We start from the raw sequence: 17,431 nt of genomic DNA on the forward strand, positions 1-17,431 counted from the left end.
AACCGATGGGCCGAACCTTTTCCTTCAGGATATTTTGCTAAAGAGCAGAATTCGGTGTTCCGTCAATCGCAGCATGTCATCCAGGTCGTACACTGGTGAAGCAGCTCCAGGTAATCACACTACCGCCACCACGATTGACTGTTATGTTCTTCTGCGTTACATAACAAGACATACACCTTCTAAAAAGTTCAACTTTGGTCTCGTCAGTCCATCGAATATTCTCCCAAAAGCCAAAGAAAGATGAGCCTCCATCTTCTTTTTGGTCAGCAGTGGTTTTGGCCTTGGAACTATTTTTGCCCGGTCTCTTCCTTATTGTGGAGTCATGAACACTGCGCTTAAGTGAGGCGGAAGGCCTGAAGTTCTTCAGATGTTGTCCTCCTTCAGATGAGCCGTCGCTGTTGCTCTTGGAGTAATTTTTGTCGGCTGGCCAGCGCTGATCTCTGTTTTCTCCGTTTGGGGACAACGATGCTCACCATGGTTCATTGGAGTCCGAAAGTTTTAGAAACGGCTTTGTAGTCCTTCCCAGACTGCGAGATGTCAATTACTTTATTTCTCATCTGTTAAATGTATTTGGATTGTGGCATTTTGTTGCATCTTTTTGAGATATTTTGGCCAGATTTGAGACTTTTTCACGGCACTGAAATTCCTATCAAAGGGTGGAGCGGTTGAAACACAGAGGAAGAAAGTGTACACATTCAAATCTCTATTATTTTACATGGGTCAAGATGTAGCAAGTAACTATCAACATTTGGCTCTGGTCACATGGCTGAAGTCTGTTCCTTTTTACTGGATTCGAGGCAATAAAATAATTTCAATCTCTAATACATGATTATCTCATAGAGGATTGCAGAGGTTACAGTGGGCTACTACCTCATCTCTTCATCTCTGCCCCCCCCCCCCCTGCAAAGCCATGATTGCAACTGGAACTCTGCCTGCTGGATTCCTCAAAGTCACTGATGGAGGGAAAGCCAACCCTTTGTTCGATCCACCGGGCAACACTAAGCAGCTTCTTGTCTCGGAAGGCGGGCCCTATGAGCTGTAAGCCAATGGGAAGGCCTTTTCTGGATAAGGAAGTTGGCACAGAAACAGCGGGGAGACCTGGAGGGAGGAAAAACGAGAGATGAAGGACAGTTCATGGAAAGGTGATGATTAGGATCTTCAGCGGAGTTACACGTTAATTTGGAGAGTGATAACGACCAGGAAGAAGTTGACTGAATGACCTGAAGGCAAACATCTCCGTGAAGGTTTCTTGTCAAAATAGCCATTCATCGATTTTCTGTGCCGCTTATCCTCACTAAGGTCGCGGGTGTGCTGGAGCCTGTCCCGGCCGACTTTGGCCGAGAGGCGGGGTACACTCTGAACTGGTCGCCAGCCAATCGCAGACACAAGCACATCGAGACAAACAACCATTCACACCTACGGCCAATTTAAGAGTCTTCAGTTAACCTACAATGCATGTTTTTTGGAAACCAGAATACCCGGAGAAAACCCACGCAGCCATGGTGAGGACATGCAAACTCCGCACAGGCGAGGCCGGATTTGAATCCGGGTCCTCACAACTGTGAGGCGGTCACATGTCAAAATATTTGTAAGTAAAATATCAGGAGAAATTCAATAATACCACCTGAATAAAGGCACTTTCATGGATGAAGTAGTACTGTGCATCCCAGACAAAATTTTAAAGCATTGCAGTAGGTTGTGCTTTTACCGGATTAGTTAATTTATCATTAATTAACTGTGATAAAAACATCTTGCATGGCAGGGGTAAACATTTTTTTTTTTTTTTTTTAAATCCAAACCATGAGACAAACATCAAGAAAAAAAACAAGCAAACCTGCTTTCAATTTTACAACCCCCCCCCCCAAAAAAAAACAAAAATAAAAAAAATAATAAAAAATGGTGTGCTAGGGTAAGTAGTCACACATGAATTAATGTGTTGTTATCATGATGATGGCTATATGAAAACAGTGGTTGTGGCTGTAAATACCAATGTAAAAAGAGCCCACTGTATTAGCTTATGAAAGATTTTGCATGGCATCTTTTGTGCTAAGGCCCGTATAAAAAACACCTCAGCTCCTTTTTCGATATGCAACTTTGAACTTCCTCTCTCAGCTTGCTTTGTCTTTACCTGCCGTGTTGGCGGGAATGGTGAAGACATCCTCCTGCGAGCTGCGCGTTCGGTTGTCTTCTTGTGCGAAGTCGTCGTAACGCGGGGCGTCTGAGAGAGTGATGGGCGTCAGCAGAACATCCACACCCGAGTTGAACACGTGCTTGAAATCGGCTGCAATCAGTCGACAAACCCTCTGGGCTTTCAAGAAGTAATGCTCGTAGTTTCTGACAAAGCGGGAGGAAAAGGTTACAACGTTGGCGAAAGAAGAAAATATGTTCAAAGGATCACTGAAATCGGAAAAGAATTGATTGATTGTATTAAATGAGCGGTTTATGATACATATTCTTCCAAAGCTCTGTTATTATAGTTGGTTCAAAGCAGATATACTACGGAAAGTTGCATTTGAAAGCGCTTGTCTACAAATAGATGGGTCTCTGAAAGGCATTAAGTGCGCCCACGTCTACTTGTGCCTCGAGCTGTCGCGGCAATGAAATCTGTTCTCGCCGCTGGCCCGGTAGCATGCCGTCCGGCAGGACGAGGGCAGGCTCATTCGCACGACGCAGGGCTGCCCCTTTCAACGGGCTGCTTTCAGCGACACAAATGTGTATTGTGTCAAATGTGTTTCTTCATTCTTGATCCTTGGGGGATTTTTAACATGTGGGAACTGTTTTAATGGTGGGGGGAAAAAAATGCTAAATGTTTTTAACACACTTGAGGGTTGCCATCTTTGTAGTATGCAATGCGAGCTGATGACTTAGAAATAGCCATCCATCCATCCATTTTCCATAAAGCTTCTCCTCCCTAGCGTCATGGTCATGCTGGAGCCTATCCCACCTAACTGGGCAAGAGGCAGGTACACCCTGAACTGGTCGCCAGCCAATCACAGGGCACATATAGACAACCAACCATTCGCACTCGCACTCACGCCTGCGGGCAGTTTAGAGTCTTCAATTAACCTACCATGCATGTTTTGGGGGGATGTGGGAGGAAACCTGCAAACTCCACACAGGCAAAGAACTTCATAGCAGTTGGAATGTCAATATTTCTCCACAAGACGAGACGAGACCGGCAAGCAGAAGTGGGCCAAAACGATTGGTAAGCCCGTGATACGCCGCATTGCAGTGCTGTGCAGTCCCATCAATTCATACAATTTCCATTCGTCCGTACATTGTCCATCCAATATAAATGATTGTATCATGAGGAAAAAAAAAGCTGTCTTACTGTTTCAGCAAGAAGTAGTTTCCACATAATATCCTGCCTCTCACAACATCATTGAAACCCTCATGTCGTGCGGTGGCATACATGACCTCTGTGGAACTGTCCATTTGGCTACGATGGCCTGATCAATGGGAACAAATATGTATTATTATCCTCATCATCTTCAAACATCAATATGTCTATCTGAGAGAGGATACGGGGGACTTTCCCTCTAGCTTTTCAATGAATAGACTTCCTGTACAACCCCCAATGTATGTGGTATATGAACGCCTCTTCTGTAGGTTCTTACCATACTGTAGGCCATCGAAACACGCCATGTTCGACGCCACCTCAGCGCAGCACAAAACGTGGTAACACGCAGTGGAATACTGACTGTGGGGAAGGGACACTTGCTCCACGCGTGCACCCGATTTCTCAAACATGTCAGCTACCCGACTCCACTCTGCAACAGTTTCCTCGGACAGTCCAGGGGGGTAGAACTCCTGAACCCGATGGGACACACACACACACACACAAAGCTTTAGCTATCGCAGGTGTCAAATAAGATTGCATGATAGCTTACATTTGGACACATTGACGGTAGTAAACATCCATCCATCCATCCCTCCTCTGTACTGTTTGTTGTACAGTGCATATCGTGGGCATTGATGCAATGCCCATTCAATGATGGTATTCAAAAGCAGAACACAGCAGTGACAGAAGCATGGACATTTATACGAGTGCAAACCCAACAGAGGTGTCCTGGCTGGTCTACCGATATTATTGAACGAAGGTATTCCGACTTGCCACGGTAACAACCGCGCGTATTTGTGATGAACATGAAGAATGTAATGCTGTATTAAGTACTGTTTGTATGTGATGTGATATACTAGTATTGCCCTTTGAAGGGCAAGCAAGCAAGCAGATCTGCTAACACATTTTGTAACTCGAGTTGAAATGGATGGCAAATTATTTCTCCAAGCCAATCAAAGAAGAAAGGGAATGACAATAATACAAACGCCAATTCTAATGAAGTCGGGATGTCGTGCGAAACGTAAGTCAAAACAGAATAGAATTGATTTGCAAATCCTTTTCAACCTATGTTCAGTTGAATACACTACAAAGACAAGATATTTCCTGTTCAAACTGATGAATGTTATTGTTTTTTGTTTTGAATTTGATGCCTGCAACACGTTCCACAAAAGCTGGGACAGTGGCAACAAAAGTTGAGGTATACTTTATTAAAAAAAAAAAAAAAAAAAATGGAAACAGGTGAGTGTCATGATTGGGTATGAAAGCAGCATCCCCGAAAGGCTCAGTTGTTCACGAGCAAGGATGAGGCGAGGTTCACCACTTTGTGAACGACTGTGAGCAAATAGTCCAACAGTTTGAGAACAATGTTTCTCAACGTACAATTGCAAGGCATTTAGGCATTTCATCATCTACGGTCCATATCGTCGTCAAAAGATTCGGAGAATCTGGAGCGGCGAGGCCAAAAACCAACATGAATGCTTGTGAACTTTGATCCCTCAGGCGGCACTGCATTCAAAAGCATCATCATTGTGTAAAGGATCTTGCCACGTGGGCTCAGGGAACCTTGCGAAAACGATCCATTCATTTTCCATAGCGCTTATCCTCACGAGGGTCACAGGCATGCTGGCGCTCATCTCAGCTGACTCTGGGCGAGAGGCGGGGTACACCCTGAACTGGTCGCCAGCCAATGGCAGCGCACACAGACAAACCATTGCTGCCGTTCAAGCAACTTCTTATTCAGGGGCTTCCCTGCTTATTTCAGCAAGACAATGCCAAGTCACATTCTGCTCACGTTACAATTGCCTGGATGTTTAGTAAAAGAGCGCAAGTACGAGACTGGCCTGCCTGTCTCCCTATTGAAAATGCGTGGTGCATTGTGAAGCACAAAACACGAGAATGGGGAAGTTGTTCACCAAGCAAAAATGGGGAAGCTTTCCACCTATAGAGTTCGTTTCCAAACGCGTAAAGAGTGTGGTTAAACGGAAAGCTTAGATAACACAGTGGTCAATATGCCCCTATCCACGCTTTGCAGGCGTTACATTCAAAATGAGCGAATATTTGCAAAGAAACTAAGTTGATCGGTTTGACCATGCAATATCTTGTCTTTGTAGTGTACTCAATTGAATATAGGCTGAAGGATTTGCAAATCATTGTATTCTTTTGATTTACATTTGACAGAATGTCCCAAATTCATTGGAATTTGGGCCAAAAATGCAATGAAATAATATCATTATATTGATCAATATATTTATTCATGATATTATATACATATAATTATAGAGATATCGTTACAGGAGAGAAAAAGTGTCAATAGATTTCTGGTGTTCAAATGTGTCATTTGCACATCTTGGAATGAGTGCCCTATGAAGGAAGATACAAGCGTAAATGAACCTTTGGAATGCCTACGAAGAGGTTGTGGACGTCGAGGTTTTCAGGCAGCTCTGTTGACGATGGGGGTGCAGGAACTGTTGTTGAGTCTTTTGTGTCAACGCCTTGGAGAATACCTGGTTGACGTGTCAACACGACGGCAGATAAGATTTTTCACTAATGTTTCAACACTTCGGATGTTTACGAAAGAACAAATGAATAACCTGCCTATATTTGATTTCGAGAGGCCTATTATAGGACAAGCAAGCATACTTGGTAACTTTAAAGGCACATATTATGGAAAATGTACTTTTGAAGTGCCTGCCTAGCTATCAAGTGTGAAATGTGTCAACCGTGTAAATCTTGGTATCTATTCCAGCAGTACACTGGGGCGGATGAGAGCTGGCTCACTTGCATGGGACAGGGCAGATTATATCGACAGTACTAAAAATGATGATCGATGATGGCCTTTGTCCAAAAGAAAAGAAAAAAAAAAATAAATCACGATTGATGTGACCTTTGACCCCCAGCTGTATAACCACTGAACATTTATGGACAATAAAATGTACATCTGGACTTCCTCTATTCCAAAAAGTAGATATGTAAACAGCTCTATCAGTCTATAAGAGACATCACGTGGCTGTCTGGCGTTTTCGTACCCATGTAGCATGTGTGTCTGTTGTACTAGAGCGGCTCCAACTACCGGAGACAAATTCCTTGTGTGTTTTGGACATACTTGGCAAATAAAGATGATTCTGATTCTGATTCTGATGAAAGAATTCATTCATTCATTCATTCATTCATTCATCGTCCATAGCTGTATTGACATGCCAAAGCACACAAATACATGAGCTTGCTAAAATCCCCCACCGCTCTCTGAAATCCCATTGCAAGACAACTCAAAAGTTTTAACTTCAGGCAGTATAACCATATGATTTCGCCTATCAAAATGATAATGGAAGAACAGTCTATTATCCCAATATATCACTGTAACGTGATTCCAATTCACAATTTTGAAAGTTTCTAATGTACGTCAGTCATTGCCATGGGGTGAAATTTGCAAACACAACCTACTTAAAATCATGGCTGCATCGCTGGCACTTCGTGTCATAATGCCTGGAACGTCAAAGGAGTTGACCAGAGGTATAAGGCCATATCTCGACAGCAGCCCGTACGTCGGCTTCAGAGCCACAACGCCACACAGTGCTCCTGGGTTACGGGTGGAACCACCTGTGTCCGACCCTAAAGCTCTACCAGGAAGACAATATGACAATGTCATTCTCTTTTTTTTTTTTTAAGGTTGAAGCAGGCGATGCCTCACAGGTAACTGGTCAGGGAGGCCACAGCTGCGGCGCTTCCTCCTGAACTTCCTCCAGAGATAACCCAGTCAGAGTCCGGTACCGCACCGGTCCGCTCACAGTAGGGAGTGGCGTAGCTCCACGGGTTCCTCACTGGCCCAAACGCACCATCAGTACTGCCCGAACTGGAAGACAAAGACAGGCAATATGCTGACAAATGACTGCTGCGACTGATATATTTCATATTTCCTTAAACTGTGGCTGAGTTTCATTTGTTTATCCTCAAATATTTGGATGATATCTGACATTATACATTTTTCATTTGCCCGCAACCAACAATTTAGAATGATAATATAATGAAATGAAAAGCACAAAACCCATTTGTACTCAAAATGATTCAAAGTTAAAACATCTGTTGTTAGTTTATTAAGGATCACATTCACAAGCATGTTTTAATGAAAGGAGCATTTTTCGAAAAAAAAGCACTTTCTTGTTATCTTTAAAGAAAGATCTATTTCTATGACCAGTATTTCTGTAGAAGTCAATGAAAGTTAATGCTTGGTGAAAAACATTTCAATCAATGTCATTTTCTACCATTATTATATCATAGAATGTCTCAAATCGCTTAATAAATGAAATTGGAGTTTAGTCAAACAAATTAGAGATTTTATTTGAAGGCCATATTGCCCAGCCCTACAGCTGCGTCGCTTCGCTAACGATATCATCGGCACACATCGTGGTCCCAGACGACACATTAAAGGTAATTACGGCCACCGGGTGGATCCGCTCGCTATTCGAAAGAAAGAAGCAAAAATAGATATTTTTTGGATGACGTGACGAGAGATCAAACGAATCAGAGTGGATGCCACTATTTGAGGAAATACGGTGCATTAAATGTTTGATATCGCCAGCAATGCTTCTACCCCATGGCAAACTCGTCCATGTTGGTCTTCCCAATGAGAACGGCTCCCTGGTCAAACAGCTTCTGCACTACTGCAGCGCTGTACGGTGGAGTGTAGTCTGCAACAGGGACAATCAGCTAATGGATGCTCCTTATAAATACCATTGAATGAACACATCATGCGCATTGTGTCCTCATACCTTGAAGCATCCTCGAAGCACATGTGGTCTTGACATTTTTCGTGCAAAAGTTGTCTTTGACTGCGAAAGGGATTCCATCAAGAGGACCTTTAGGGGTACCTATTGAAGATCAGAAAATATTGCCGTGACTAACCGAACACACATGCGGTATTACACTTCCACAGGAGCTGTTCTTTCACCTCTCACTAGTCTGGTCTCTGCTTCTTGAGCCTGCTTCAAGGCCAGTTCCTCTGTCACTGTGATGTAAGCATTTAGATGCTGGTTCTGCTTGATGCGGTTCAAGCACTTCCTCCACAGCTCAGTTGGAGAGATCTTGCCCTCTCTGAGTGCAACGGAAACCTGGAAAATTTCAAAAGTACGTCCAACGTTTGGATGCTGTGTGTGTGTGTGTTATTGTCTGGAGTCAAATTATTCTGGAAGGGTTACAAACTAAACACGAAGAATATAGCGGTATGAGAGCCACAACGTTATCTAGCTATGTCGACATTCATGTAGTACAGAGCTAAAAGTCCATATTCGACAAACACAAGCCTGCTTCAGGTAGAGTGGTCTATTATGTATGATTTAATGAAGCAAAAAGGCCATTTTTCAACACTCGAGCCGTACTAACCTCTCGTAAAGTGAGGCTGAGCATATTTACGCTACTTTGAGGATTTCGCCGTCAACCTTCAACACGGTGTGGCGCAAGCAAGCGCCAGAGAGCTGCCATGTTTTGGGGGAAAGTCCGGCGACTGTAAGAACGCTTTGTTTCATTGGCTTGTGCTCGTTCAAACTTGGCTCTGATTGGTTGAGAAGAGTAAGTGGTCGTCATTTCAGGAAGTGGTCGCTTGAAAGGACGAAACATTTCACTTTCTCCAATATGATCATTAAAAGAGAGAAAATGTTTACAGTAAGAAGGTAGTCGTGCTTTCAGCAACATTAGCGTCAGCTTAATGATGGCTTTGCAGGTATCCCACAGGGATGGAAATGTGGGTCGAATTTGTCGCTAATTCAACTTTTCAGATATGTCAGCTATGAGACGTGCGGTGGACAGTAGCTGGTTATTTCACTGTAACATTTCGAGAACAGCAGTTTCCAGATTTTTCAAGACCTCGAGCAGCTGCGGAACTGTCATGCCCGCGTGGGTGATTGATAAATACGGAGCCAATGATGTTCTGCGCTTCAGCAAAAATGCCAGCTTCCCGGTCATCCACTACCCCAACGAGGTGATCGTCAAGGTGTTCGCAGCAGGACTGAACCCGATTGACGTCAGCATGAGAGGCGAGTGACACGTTTACGGCCGCAACATTCAAACTGGGACTCTGTGACAAGCGGACAGCGGTGGGGAATTACGAACAACAAATACTTACTATGTATAAGAAGATTGTTCAGCGTTCTGTACTTTACTAAGGACTATTTAGTTTGTCGAGCGATTTAAAAAAAAAAAAAAAAAAGTCCCTACATTTGAAAACAGCTGTCTGCACTTTCTGCACCTTACTTTGTCCAAATAGACTCACTAATATGTTCAACTTCTGCAGATGAGTTGACCTAAAAAGACCTAAATAGAGATCTTGATTGAGATATTTGGGACTAACAATGTGAAGCATTAATAACAATGGCGCAGCAGATTGGGAAGAAGCAAGATATTCCCCGTCCGCGACATTATTGAAGAAAATTGCTTGATGTTTTCGGCTCGAAGACTGATTCATGACGAATGCGTTGTGACTTGTGGCAGACTAAAAACCACCAACTTGGAGCGTTCAATTTTTGTCATTTAATCTGAAAAAATAAGTACAGGTCAAGTGTATTTTTTCTGTTGTTATAATTAGCTAATTTAGACTTATTTGTTTGTCAGTTCACAATGTTGGCAATTTTCGCAAAGCCACGGAAACACGTTATCTTAACTGGCTAGCAGATTTTTGTTTTCTCAGTATGAGCACTACGAAGGTAAAGAGGGAAACGGTTTTATGTTTTTCTTTTCATGTGCAAAATTATCAAAAAAAAATCATTTTTACTTTTCGACTGAAGTCAATTCAAAGCATGTGCTTTTTTTTTTTTTACTTACACCAGGAGTCGAAGTTGAAGTATCTGTACTTCTACCCGAGTGCGGTTTAAGTACTATTGCCGCCTCCGCAATTAGATTTGACACAGAGGAACCCACGTGCTATAATAATGTATCCTTATTATGTTAAAAATCCTGTCATTTGTTTTTCTGTCTGTCCGAGATGTTCTGAAGGGCATCAAACCACAGCAAGCAGTTGTATAGTGAAATTAAAAGTAACACAAAAGTCATGTCGAGATGTTGAATGAATAATTAGCTATTATTCAGTGCAATAATGATGTCTTGCACTCTGCCAGGGGGCTATGGTGCTGCCACCCTGTCCATGAAGAGAGACCCTCTCAATATTAATCAGACGGGCAGCGAGTTCCCGCTCACCCTGGGGAGAGACGTGTCTGGCGTCATCATGGAGTGTGGCCTGGATGTGAAGTACTTCCAAGAAAGAGATGAGGTAAAAATAAAAAAGAGTCACACACCTTTTATTAGGCATCAACGCAATGCACCGGCGTAGCTGAGAGGTTTGACATATTCAGTGTTTGGGTTCACGCAGTACAATGCTACACCACTGCAAAGTCCAAACAATCACAATTTTTGGTCAATGTTTTTTTCTGATCACACCCAAGCCTAACTACCTCCAGAGCTGTTCAGTCAAGAAACCGCTTAAACAGAATATGTCCTGGCAAAATCGAGATCTAAAAAAGATGCGACACGATCCAAAGAAATTCTAGTCGAGAGAGAAGAAGAAATGACCTTTATTGTCATGACCATGCATGCATGCATGCATGCGCACGAAATGTGTTCTCTGCATTTTACCCATCACAGTGAACACACACACACTTGTTAGCGGAACACACCGGACGGAGCAGGGGGCAGCAGTTCGGGCGGGGCATCACTGTCTCGCTCAAGGACACCACAGGCGTGAGTCCGGGGGATGTTGGCCGATGCATCTTAGTAGCTTTTTTTTTTCTCTTCTTCTTAATTCCCCAAAAGAATTGTATTGAGTCACTGAAAGTCATAAGCAAACATTCCAATGAAAAGTATGCGTATTTCCAGTTTTGTTAGCATCTTATTTTGATCAGAAATAATAGAGCGAAACCGAAAAAACCAAATCACTCAATGGCAGCATTGGCATCGATAAGCAGTCCATTTTCCGATGAAGTCCAACATAAACACTGAGGCCGTGTGTCCTCCTCAGGTGTGGGCCGCCATCCCACCTTGGAAGCGGGGCAGCTTGGCTGAGTTTGTTGTGCTGAGTGCCAATGAGGTAAGAATCCCGTCGTCATCGTGCAATGCAAGTATTGACTGGCGGAGGCTGACGTGCGTGTATTTGTATCGTCACACTTAGGTGTCCCTGAAACCGAAGACCCTGAGCCACACGGAGGCCGCCGCCATCCCTTACGTGGCGGCCACGGCGTGGTCGGCGCTCGTCAACACGGGAGGGCTCACCAAAGACAACTGTGCCAAGAAACGGTGAGGGAACACGCGCGCATGCACACACACAGGCACACTCGCTCGCTCGCTCGCTCGCTCTTGCTGTCTGGGGAACCCACTTTTCTACAAAACAAGCAACATTGGGTAAGACACGTTTGCTTCGTTGTTCCTGAGTGAGGGTGCTTCTTCGATGGGCTCCATTCCGTTCCACTCGGGAGAAGTCGCTTTTCCCCGCACACGTCGACTTTTGATCGTGGTCGGTATTTACGATTGTCGGCCCCCGACCTGTTTCAGACCCTATTATCGGGACAAATCCACTCTTAACACACTTCAGACCTAAGGATAATCTTATAAGACAAAAGATTGTCCGGCATTTGACGTTGTTGCTGAGGAAGGGGCAAAATCAAGATTTTCCTGGTTTGTACCTCACACACTCTCACACTACCGCCTACACTCTTTCTCTCTTGCTGACATAAACGCAGGCACGCAGTCAGATGCCTTTATTTTTTTGGCTTACTAATATTAAAAGAAAAACTAATGCCACCGACTTGTAGTTGGGCATCGAGAACCGGTTCTCCCGGAATGGTTCAAATTTAAACATTTCGGTTCCCAGTTTCGATGCCTAGTCCGCCGACCCCGAAGAAGAAGTAGCTCTCAGTCACAACACGTTTGGCGACCCCTGCTCTAATGTGCACAAACATCCGAAATCAATCCATTGGTCATGAATCATAATGGGCAAAACAAATAGCAGAATTGTTGCTTTTCTTTGACCCTCTTCTTCTTCTTCTTCTTCTTCTTCTTCTTCTTCGTCACAGTATTTTGATCCTCGGAGGGTCTGGGGGAGTGGGAACATTTGCCATCCAGGTACGGTTTCAGATTGCTATGAAGTCTCACACACAGATGAATAGAATTTCAAGATAATCTCGATATTCTTGTTATTGTTCAAGATGCTGAAGGCGTGGGGAGCCCACGTGACCGTGACATGCTCCCAGAATGCCGAGCGTTTCGTCAGGGGGCTCGGAGCGGACCGTGTGGTGGACTACACGGCCGGACCCGTTGAGGTGCCGCTCGCTGCCCTGAACAAGTGAGAGCCAGCACGCACCTTTCATTCGCTCCTTTCTTTTCTTTTTTTGATCATGAAATTATTCAAAACAACTTTTGCTTCTGTTTATCTCCCCATCTGGGGATTTTTTTCTTTTGTTTGTTTTTTTCCTCCTTACAGATAACATAAAAATAAGTCTTTCCTCTTGGGAAAACATGTATGTCAACACGGTCCTTAATCGATTAACATTGCAACTGTTCGTGTTGTCTGTCTTAGTGGGAATTAAACTTGCTTGTCAGTTTTGTTGAAAAATAGTGGCTGAAAAGAATTGCTAAATCATAAATAGAGGTTGCAGCACTAACTCCATTCAGTTTCAGCGGAGATGCTCTTTGAACTAAGGGAGCTGCAAAAAAAAAAAAAAAAGTTTACTCGATCAAATCTATGACTTACCAAGCCCCTTGTCCTCGCTCCGTTCTTACAGCGGTGACACAACTTGCGCGCAAGCCGGAACACGCCGGAGTCAATCACGAATGCTGGAGATATAACAAGGAATTGTTTACTGTCCATCCATCCATCCATCCATCCATTTTCCGTTCCGCTTATCCTCAGTAGGGCCGCGGGCGTGCCGGACCCTATCCCAGCTGACTCTGGGCACACCCCGAACTGGTCGCCGGCCAATCGCAGGGCACATACAGTATACACAAACAATCATTCGCACTCACATTCACACCTACGGGCAATTTGGAGTCTTCGATTAAATACTTAATTGACGTCAAATTGTTCAAAGAGATAAGTAAATATTCTCCGATTTCTATAGTCCTCCATGAAAGCAGACTGATTATCTTTGGTTTTAATCGAAATATGAGATTTGCAAACATCTGCTGTTGCATTGGAAAACAATGTTAAAAATGTTTGCCTGTTTTCTCAATAATAATAAAAATCAACAGATTAATCGATGATTAAAATAATCGTTTCTTGCAGCTCTAGCTAAACATTGGAAAACAATGTTAAAAATGTATGCCTATTTTCTAAAAAAAAAAAAAAAAAAAAAAAAAATCAACAGATTAATCGATGATTAAAATAATCGTTTCTTGCAGCTCTAGCTAATACAGTAGTTAAGTCGTAGTTACAGTAATGATCTATATTCAAATCACTTCTCGGCCATAGATATAAAACAATGAAATGAAAAACAGTAAGCACAGCGGCGGCTGATGACGTATTGTTACCAAACGTCCTATGTTGGTATAAGCGTTGGATTTGGAGCTCGCATTCGTTGGCGGGATGACCGATGCCTCTCTTTACCCCCGCCACCCGTCCTCCGCCTCACAAAGGTTCGACCTGATCCTGGATAACATCGGGGGCAGCACAGAAAGCTGGGCGCTGAATCTGCTCAAGCCCTGGAGTGGCGCCAAGTACGTCACCCTGGTTACGCCCTTCCTCCAAAACACTGACGCTCTCGGGGTCGCCGATGGTATGCTGCAGAACGCCGCCACTGTGGCCGGGAAGGCCCTCAAGGTAGGGAAACAACCAAATTCTCCTTTACCGATCTATTAACATCTCTCATTTGATAGGCGACTGAGTCAGAAGGCATCAGCGGGGAGTGGTTAAGGCCAGCAAAGGCCTCGTTCGGCCAAAAGCGCTGACCGACATTTACAACCAAAATACTCAAATTTGTTCCATGCAATTGTATGTATTGGTTCTCAACAATCCATCCTCTTCCTTTTTTTTTTTCTTCTTCTTATTTTTCCTTTGCTGTGATGTACATTGGATTTTTTGTCCAATCAGATTTCAGCCTCTCGTGTGCCGCCATGTCAATCTTATCCGCCTTCGCGTCGGCCTAACTTGCTCAATTTTGACAAAAGTAGTGCTTTGCCACCATCTTGCGGTTTCTACAGGCAATTATTAACGATTTCATGTTCGGTATCAAAAGTACTCCCAGATTTTCCCTTCCCGAGTTTGCCCAATGAAGTGAAATTGAATCATTTTCCAACTGAAGCAAATGTTTAGTCTGTCACGTTAACAGTTAAGTTTCATTAACTTTCATTTGCTCGTTTTGCTCTCTTGCAGCACCTTGTTAAGGGGGCCCACTACCGCTGGGGATTCTTTGCACCGAGCGGTCCAGCACTGGATGAAATAAGGGAGATGGTAGATGCAGGGCAGGTATGGTAACGCACTGTTAGGAACGTACAGTATAGAGGGAAAAAACATAGATCGCAGTAAATCCACCCAGTATTACTAACAGTTAAGTAAAACGGAGAAAAATAAATATACAGCATAATCCCCTAATGATTCACATTTGGATGGGCTGATTGCAGGGCACAATAATTCACACCTATGGACAATTTGGAGGCTTCAAGTAACCTAAGAAACTTGTATTTGGAATGTTAAGAGGAAGGCGGTGTGCTCCCCGGTAGACCGCCGTTTTGCCCCTTCGCCAAATCAAGATTCCATTCACGTCCAAATCTGGCAACGGTACGATTCATTTGGCCATGCTTCTCATTTCTAGCTCCTGTGAATGTACGTTGCACATGATGCGGTGATAGTAATACTATCAATTCAGACAGAGAACATGAAATCCATTTGGTTATGTCTACAGAGTGCAGTGCAGGGCAGGCCATTCAAAAACTGCAGAGAATGAATTTACAAATGCACAACTCATTTGCCCTGTGCTGCCTTCATTTGCAGATCCGCGCCGTTGTCGAAGAAACCTTCAGCTTTGCGCAGGTTCCTCAGGCCTTTGCGAAGGTGGAGAAGGGCCACGCCCGAGGGAAGACCGTGGTCCACATCAACAAGGGCAGATGATGTGGAGCACAAACACGATCTCGTCAACTCCATTAAGCGCTGATGTGTTTCGCTGCTGAAGTTGAGCGTAAAGACTGTTTAAACCTGCTAAATGTTGGAAAAGGTTTCATTTTTCTCGTCCGAAATAAATGTTCATTTTAAATCCTGATTTTAACAGCAATTGGTACATTGGGCAAATGGCAGGGTACGCCATGGACCGACATCCGCCACACGTCAACACAACACCACACTTAGAGACTTTTTTTTTGGATCCACTTTTATTCAAACAAAAAACAAAAAAAAAAGTGCGAAATGGTCTCTCCTGTCTGGATTGAAAGTTAGCCTGAAAGGAATTTGTTATTTTACAGAATAGCAAGTGGGCACATGCTTGGCAGAGTGCATGGCAGCTTAAAAAAAACAAAAAAACCTTCAGATTTTGGGACTAAATTGTCACTGCGGCCAAATGGCGGATGGGGCCCATCTGTCTGTGGGCTCAAACGAAGCCAGGCGTGATATACAGTACTTCTTCCACTTGAAGAGAGGGAATGTGCTCCAACTGCATTCAAATCTTGCTCCTTTTGATCAAAAGTCAACACTTCATCTCAGTCAATCAATCTCACAAGCATTGTTGAATCTCCCATGTTACGCTAACATATATTTCTCTCCACTTTCTTCCTGAAATACACTACATGAGCAAAAACAGCCAGCCACGTCACACGCGCTTGCCTCTGTTATGAGAATTGTTTGCGAATGGGTCCATACAGCGTCATTAGCGAGCTATTAGCACTCTAAGAATTGCCATGTTATTGGAGGCAAAGTTAAAATAGTTCCCAACTAATAAATATTTCACAAATGCAGGGATACTATTTGTATCCAAATTGTTTGCAAAAAAATGTCTGAAATGATTTTTGCACATTTACAACAGTTGATTCAAATGTCCTGTCGGATTGAAATCTACAATCTAATCATGTGAATCTCGTTCAGTGTTAAAACCTGCTCTGACAACATTGACAAACTTTACAATATTATTACCAACAGCAGTGACAAAATAAAATATATCTTTTTATCGAGATGAGGAAACAGACACCACGTGCTAGACATTAAGACATTTCACCACATGCAATGCAACGTTTAGACAGGATATGGGTCGATAAATAAGAAGAAAATGTATCTTCATTGTAAAATACAAACGCAATTATCAACCAAATAGAAGTACTACTCAAAAATCAGAAGATGGTTACCCTCCTCCACATGGGTCCAAATGCTACAGAAGTGCAGTGTTTGTGCAAAAGCCTACTAGGGACCCGTCTGAGCGGCGCGAGGAGCTCCACCGGCGGAGTCGCGTCCGAGTGCCACAATATGGCCCGTGCGGTCACAACATCTCCAATGTCCATCTTTGGTTTGGTTTGCCCTCCTCGAACGTGTTGAGGATCACCAGGTTCTTGTCGTACTGGTGACCTCCTGTGATACAGACCGTAATGTGATGTAATGTTAAGCCCTGGAAAATGATGCATCAAGTGTGCAGCTCCACAAAAAAAGCGTTTAGCATGTAATCAGTGACTAGCAGCACTGCAAATCCACCACGGGGCGGTGCTGTTGAGAAGGTGGCGGCCACAGGCCAGTTTAGTGTGTGCATGATGACAGGCGGAAATGTACACAACAACAAAATAGTCGTCATCCATTTTCAACACCGTTGCCTCCTCACTGTGAGGCAGATGTATAAAGCGCTGGCCCACAATGCTGCTGGCACCTGCACATATTATTACTGTTCTCTTTATCGTCAAAAGTCATCGAAGAGGTGAAGTAGAATATACAGTGGACCGCTGCTATTTCCAGGAGATCCGGACCGGGCCGGACCGGGCCAGACCACGCATAGCAACAATCCGTGGATTATTATGTGGAGGTCCACTGAACACTTGTAAATGAAGTTTATTTAGAAGCTCATAAGGTAACAACGAGACAACTTGTTTTTTCCTTTTATAGTTTGATGACGGTTAAGAATATTAAAACGTTACTTCTAACATTGCCTGCGT

The 17,431-nt window shown here is 43.6% G+C and overlaps 3 protein-coding genes and 1 long non-coding RNA gene across 9 annotated transcripts in view; 1 reads left to right on the forward strand and 3 right to left on the reverse strand.

Annotated features, from left to right (window-relative positions):
* Positions 1-690: 690 nt before the first annotated feature.
* On the reverse strand, positions 691-8,872 carry qrsl1 (glutaminyl-tRNA amidotransferase subunit QRSL1). The gene is made up of 11 exons (XM_061795024.1): positions 8,717-8,872; positions 8,286-8,445; positions 8,107-8,205; positions 7,929-8,025; positions 7,029-7,190; positions 6,782-6,957; positions 5,732-5,844; positions 3,618-3,810; positions 3,332-3,449; positions 2,129-2,334; positions 691-1,098 (listed from the first exon to the last, which is right to left on the reverse strand). The coding sequence occupies exons 1-11, from the start codon at positions 8,738-8,740 to the stop codon at positions 872-874; spliced, it is 1,575 nt and encodes a 524-aa protein (XP_061651008.1). The 5' UTR covers positions 8,741-8,872; the 3' UTR covers positions 691-871.
* A 34-nt stretch (positions 8,873-8,906) lies between these two features.
* On the forward strand, positions 8,907-15,567 carry rtn4ip1 (reticulon 4 interacting protein 1). The gene is made up of 9 exons (XM_061795025.1): positions 8,907-9,366; positions 10,444-10,595; positions 11,340-11,408; positions 11,490-11,614; positions 12,391-12,439; positions 12,523-12,659; positions 13,949-14,132; positions 14,685-14,777; positions 15,303-15,567. The coding sequence occupies exons 1-9, from the start codon at positions 9,111-9,113 to the stop codon at positions 15,417-15,419; spliced, it is 1,182 nt and encodes a 393-aa protein (XP_061651009.1). The 5' UTR covers positions 8,907-9,110; the 3' UTR covers positions 15,420-15,567.
* Positions 10,814-13,975, reverse strand: LOC133487839 (uncharacterized). The gene is made up of 3 exons (XR_009791469.1): positions 13,844-13,975; positions 13,068-13,150; positions 10,814-11,149 (listed from the first exon to the last, which is right to left on the reverse strand). It is a non-coding gene; the product is annotated as an uncharacterized LOC133487839 (long non-coding RNA).
* Positions 15,568-15,657: 90 nt separating the features above from the next.
* crybg1a (crystallin beta-gamma domain containing 1a) overlaps positions 15,658-17,431 on the reverse strand; it is a 37,611-nt gene continuing 35,837 nt past the window's right edge. For 5 of the 6 annotated variants that reach the window (XM_061795017.1, XM_061795015.1, XM_061795014.1 and 2 more), the window contains one exon: positions 15,658-15,973. In XM_061795017.1, coding sequence (XP_061651001.1) covers positions 15,849-15,973 — 125 coding nt within the window. In that variant the 3' untranslated portion in view covers positions 15,658-15,848. Of the gene's footprint in view, positions 16,860-17,431 lie in introns of all 6 variants that reach the window. The other variant, XM_061795016.1, reaches the window with a different exon arrangement.

Source organism: Phyllopteryx taeniolatus, chromosome 13 (assembly GCF_024500385.1).
Source record: "Phyllopteryx taeniolatus isolate TA_2022b chromosome 13, UOR_Ptae_1.2, whole genome shotgun sequence".
In the NCBI taxonomy this organism is placed as follows: Eukaryota; Metazoa; Chordata; class Actinopteri; order Syngnathiformes; family Syngnathidae; genus Phyllopteryx; species Phyllopteryx taeniolatus.

Coding starts and splice junctions, on each gene's coding strand:
- qrsl1 (XM_061795024.1), bottom strand. CDS start 8,740: ATGCTCAGCCTCACTTTACGAGAG. Junction 6,958..7,028: donor GCCTCCCTGACCAGTTACCT/GTGAGGCATCGC, acceptor TCTTCCTGGTAG/AGCTTTAGGGTCGGACACAG. Junction 3,811..5,731: donor TCTTCGTAGGCATTCCAAAG/GTTCATTTACGC, acceptor CATCGGGTTCAG/GAGTTCTACCCCCCTGGACT.
- rtn4ip1 (XM_061795025.1), top strand. CDS start 9,111: ATGTCAGCTATGAGACGTGCGGTGGACAGTAGCTGGTTATTTCACTGT. Junction 11,615..12,390: donor GACAACTGTGCCAAGAAACG/GTGAGGGAACAC, acceptor TCTTCGTCACAG/TATTTTGATCCTCGGAGGGT. Junction 12,440..12,522: donor TGGGAACATTTGCCATCCAG/GTACGGTTTCAG, acceptor TTATTGTTCAAG/ATGCTGAAGGCGTGGGGAGC.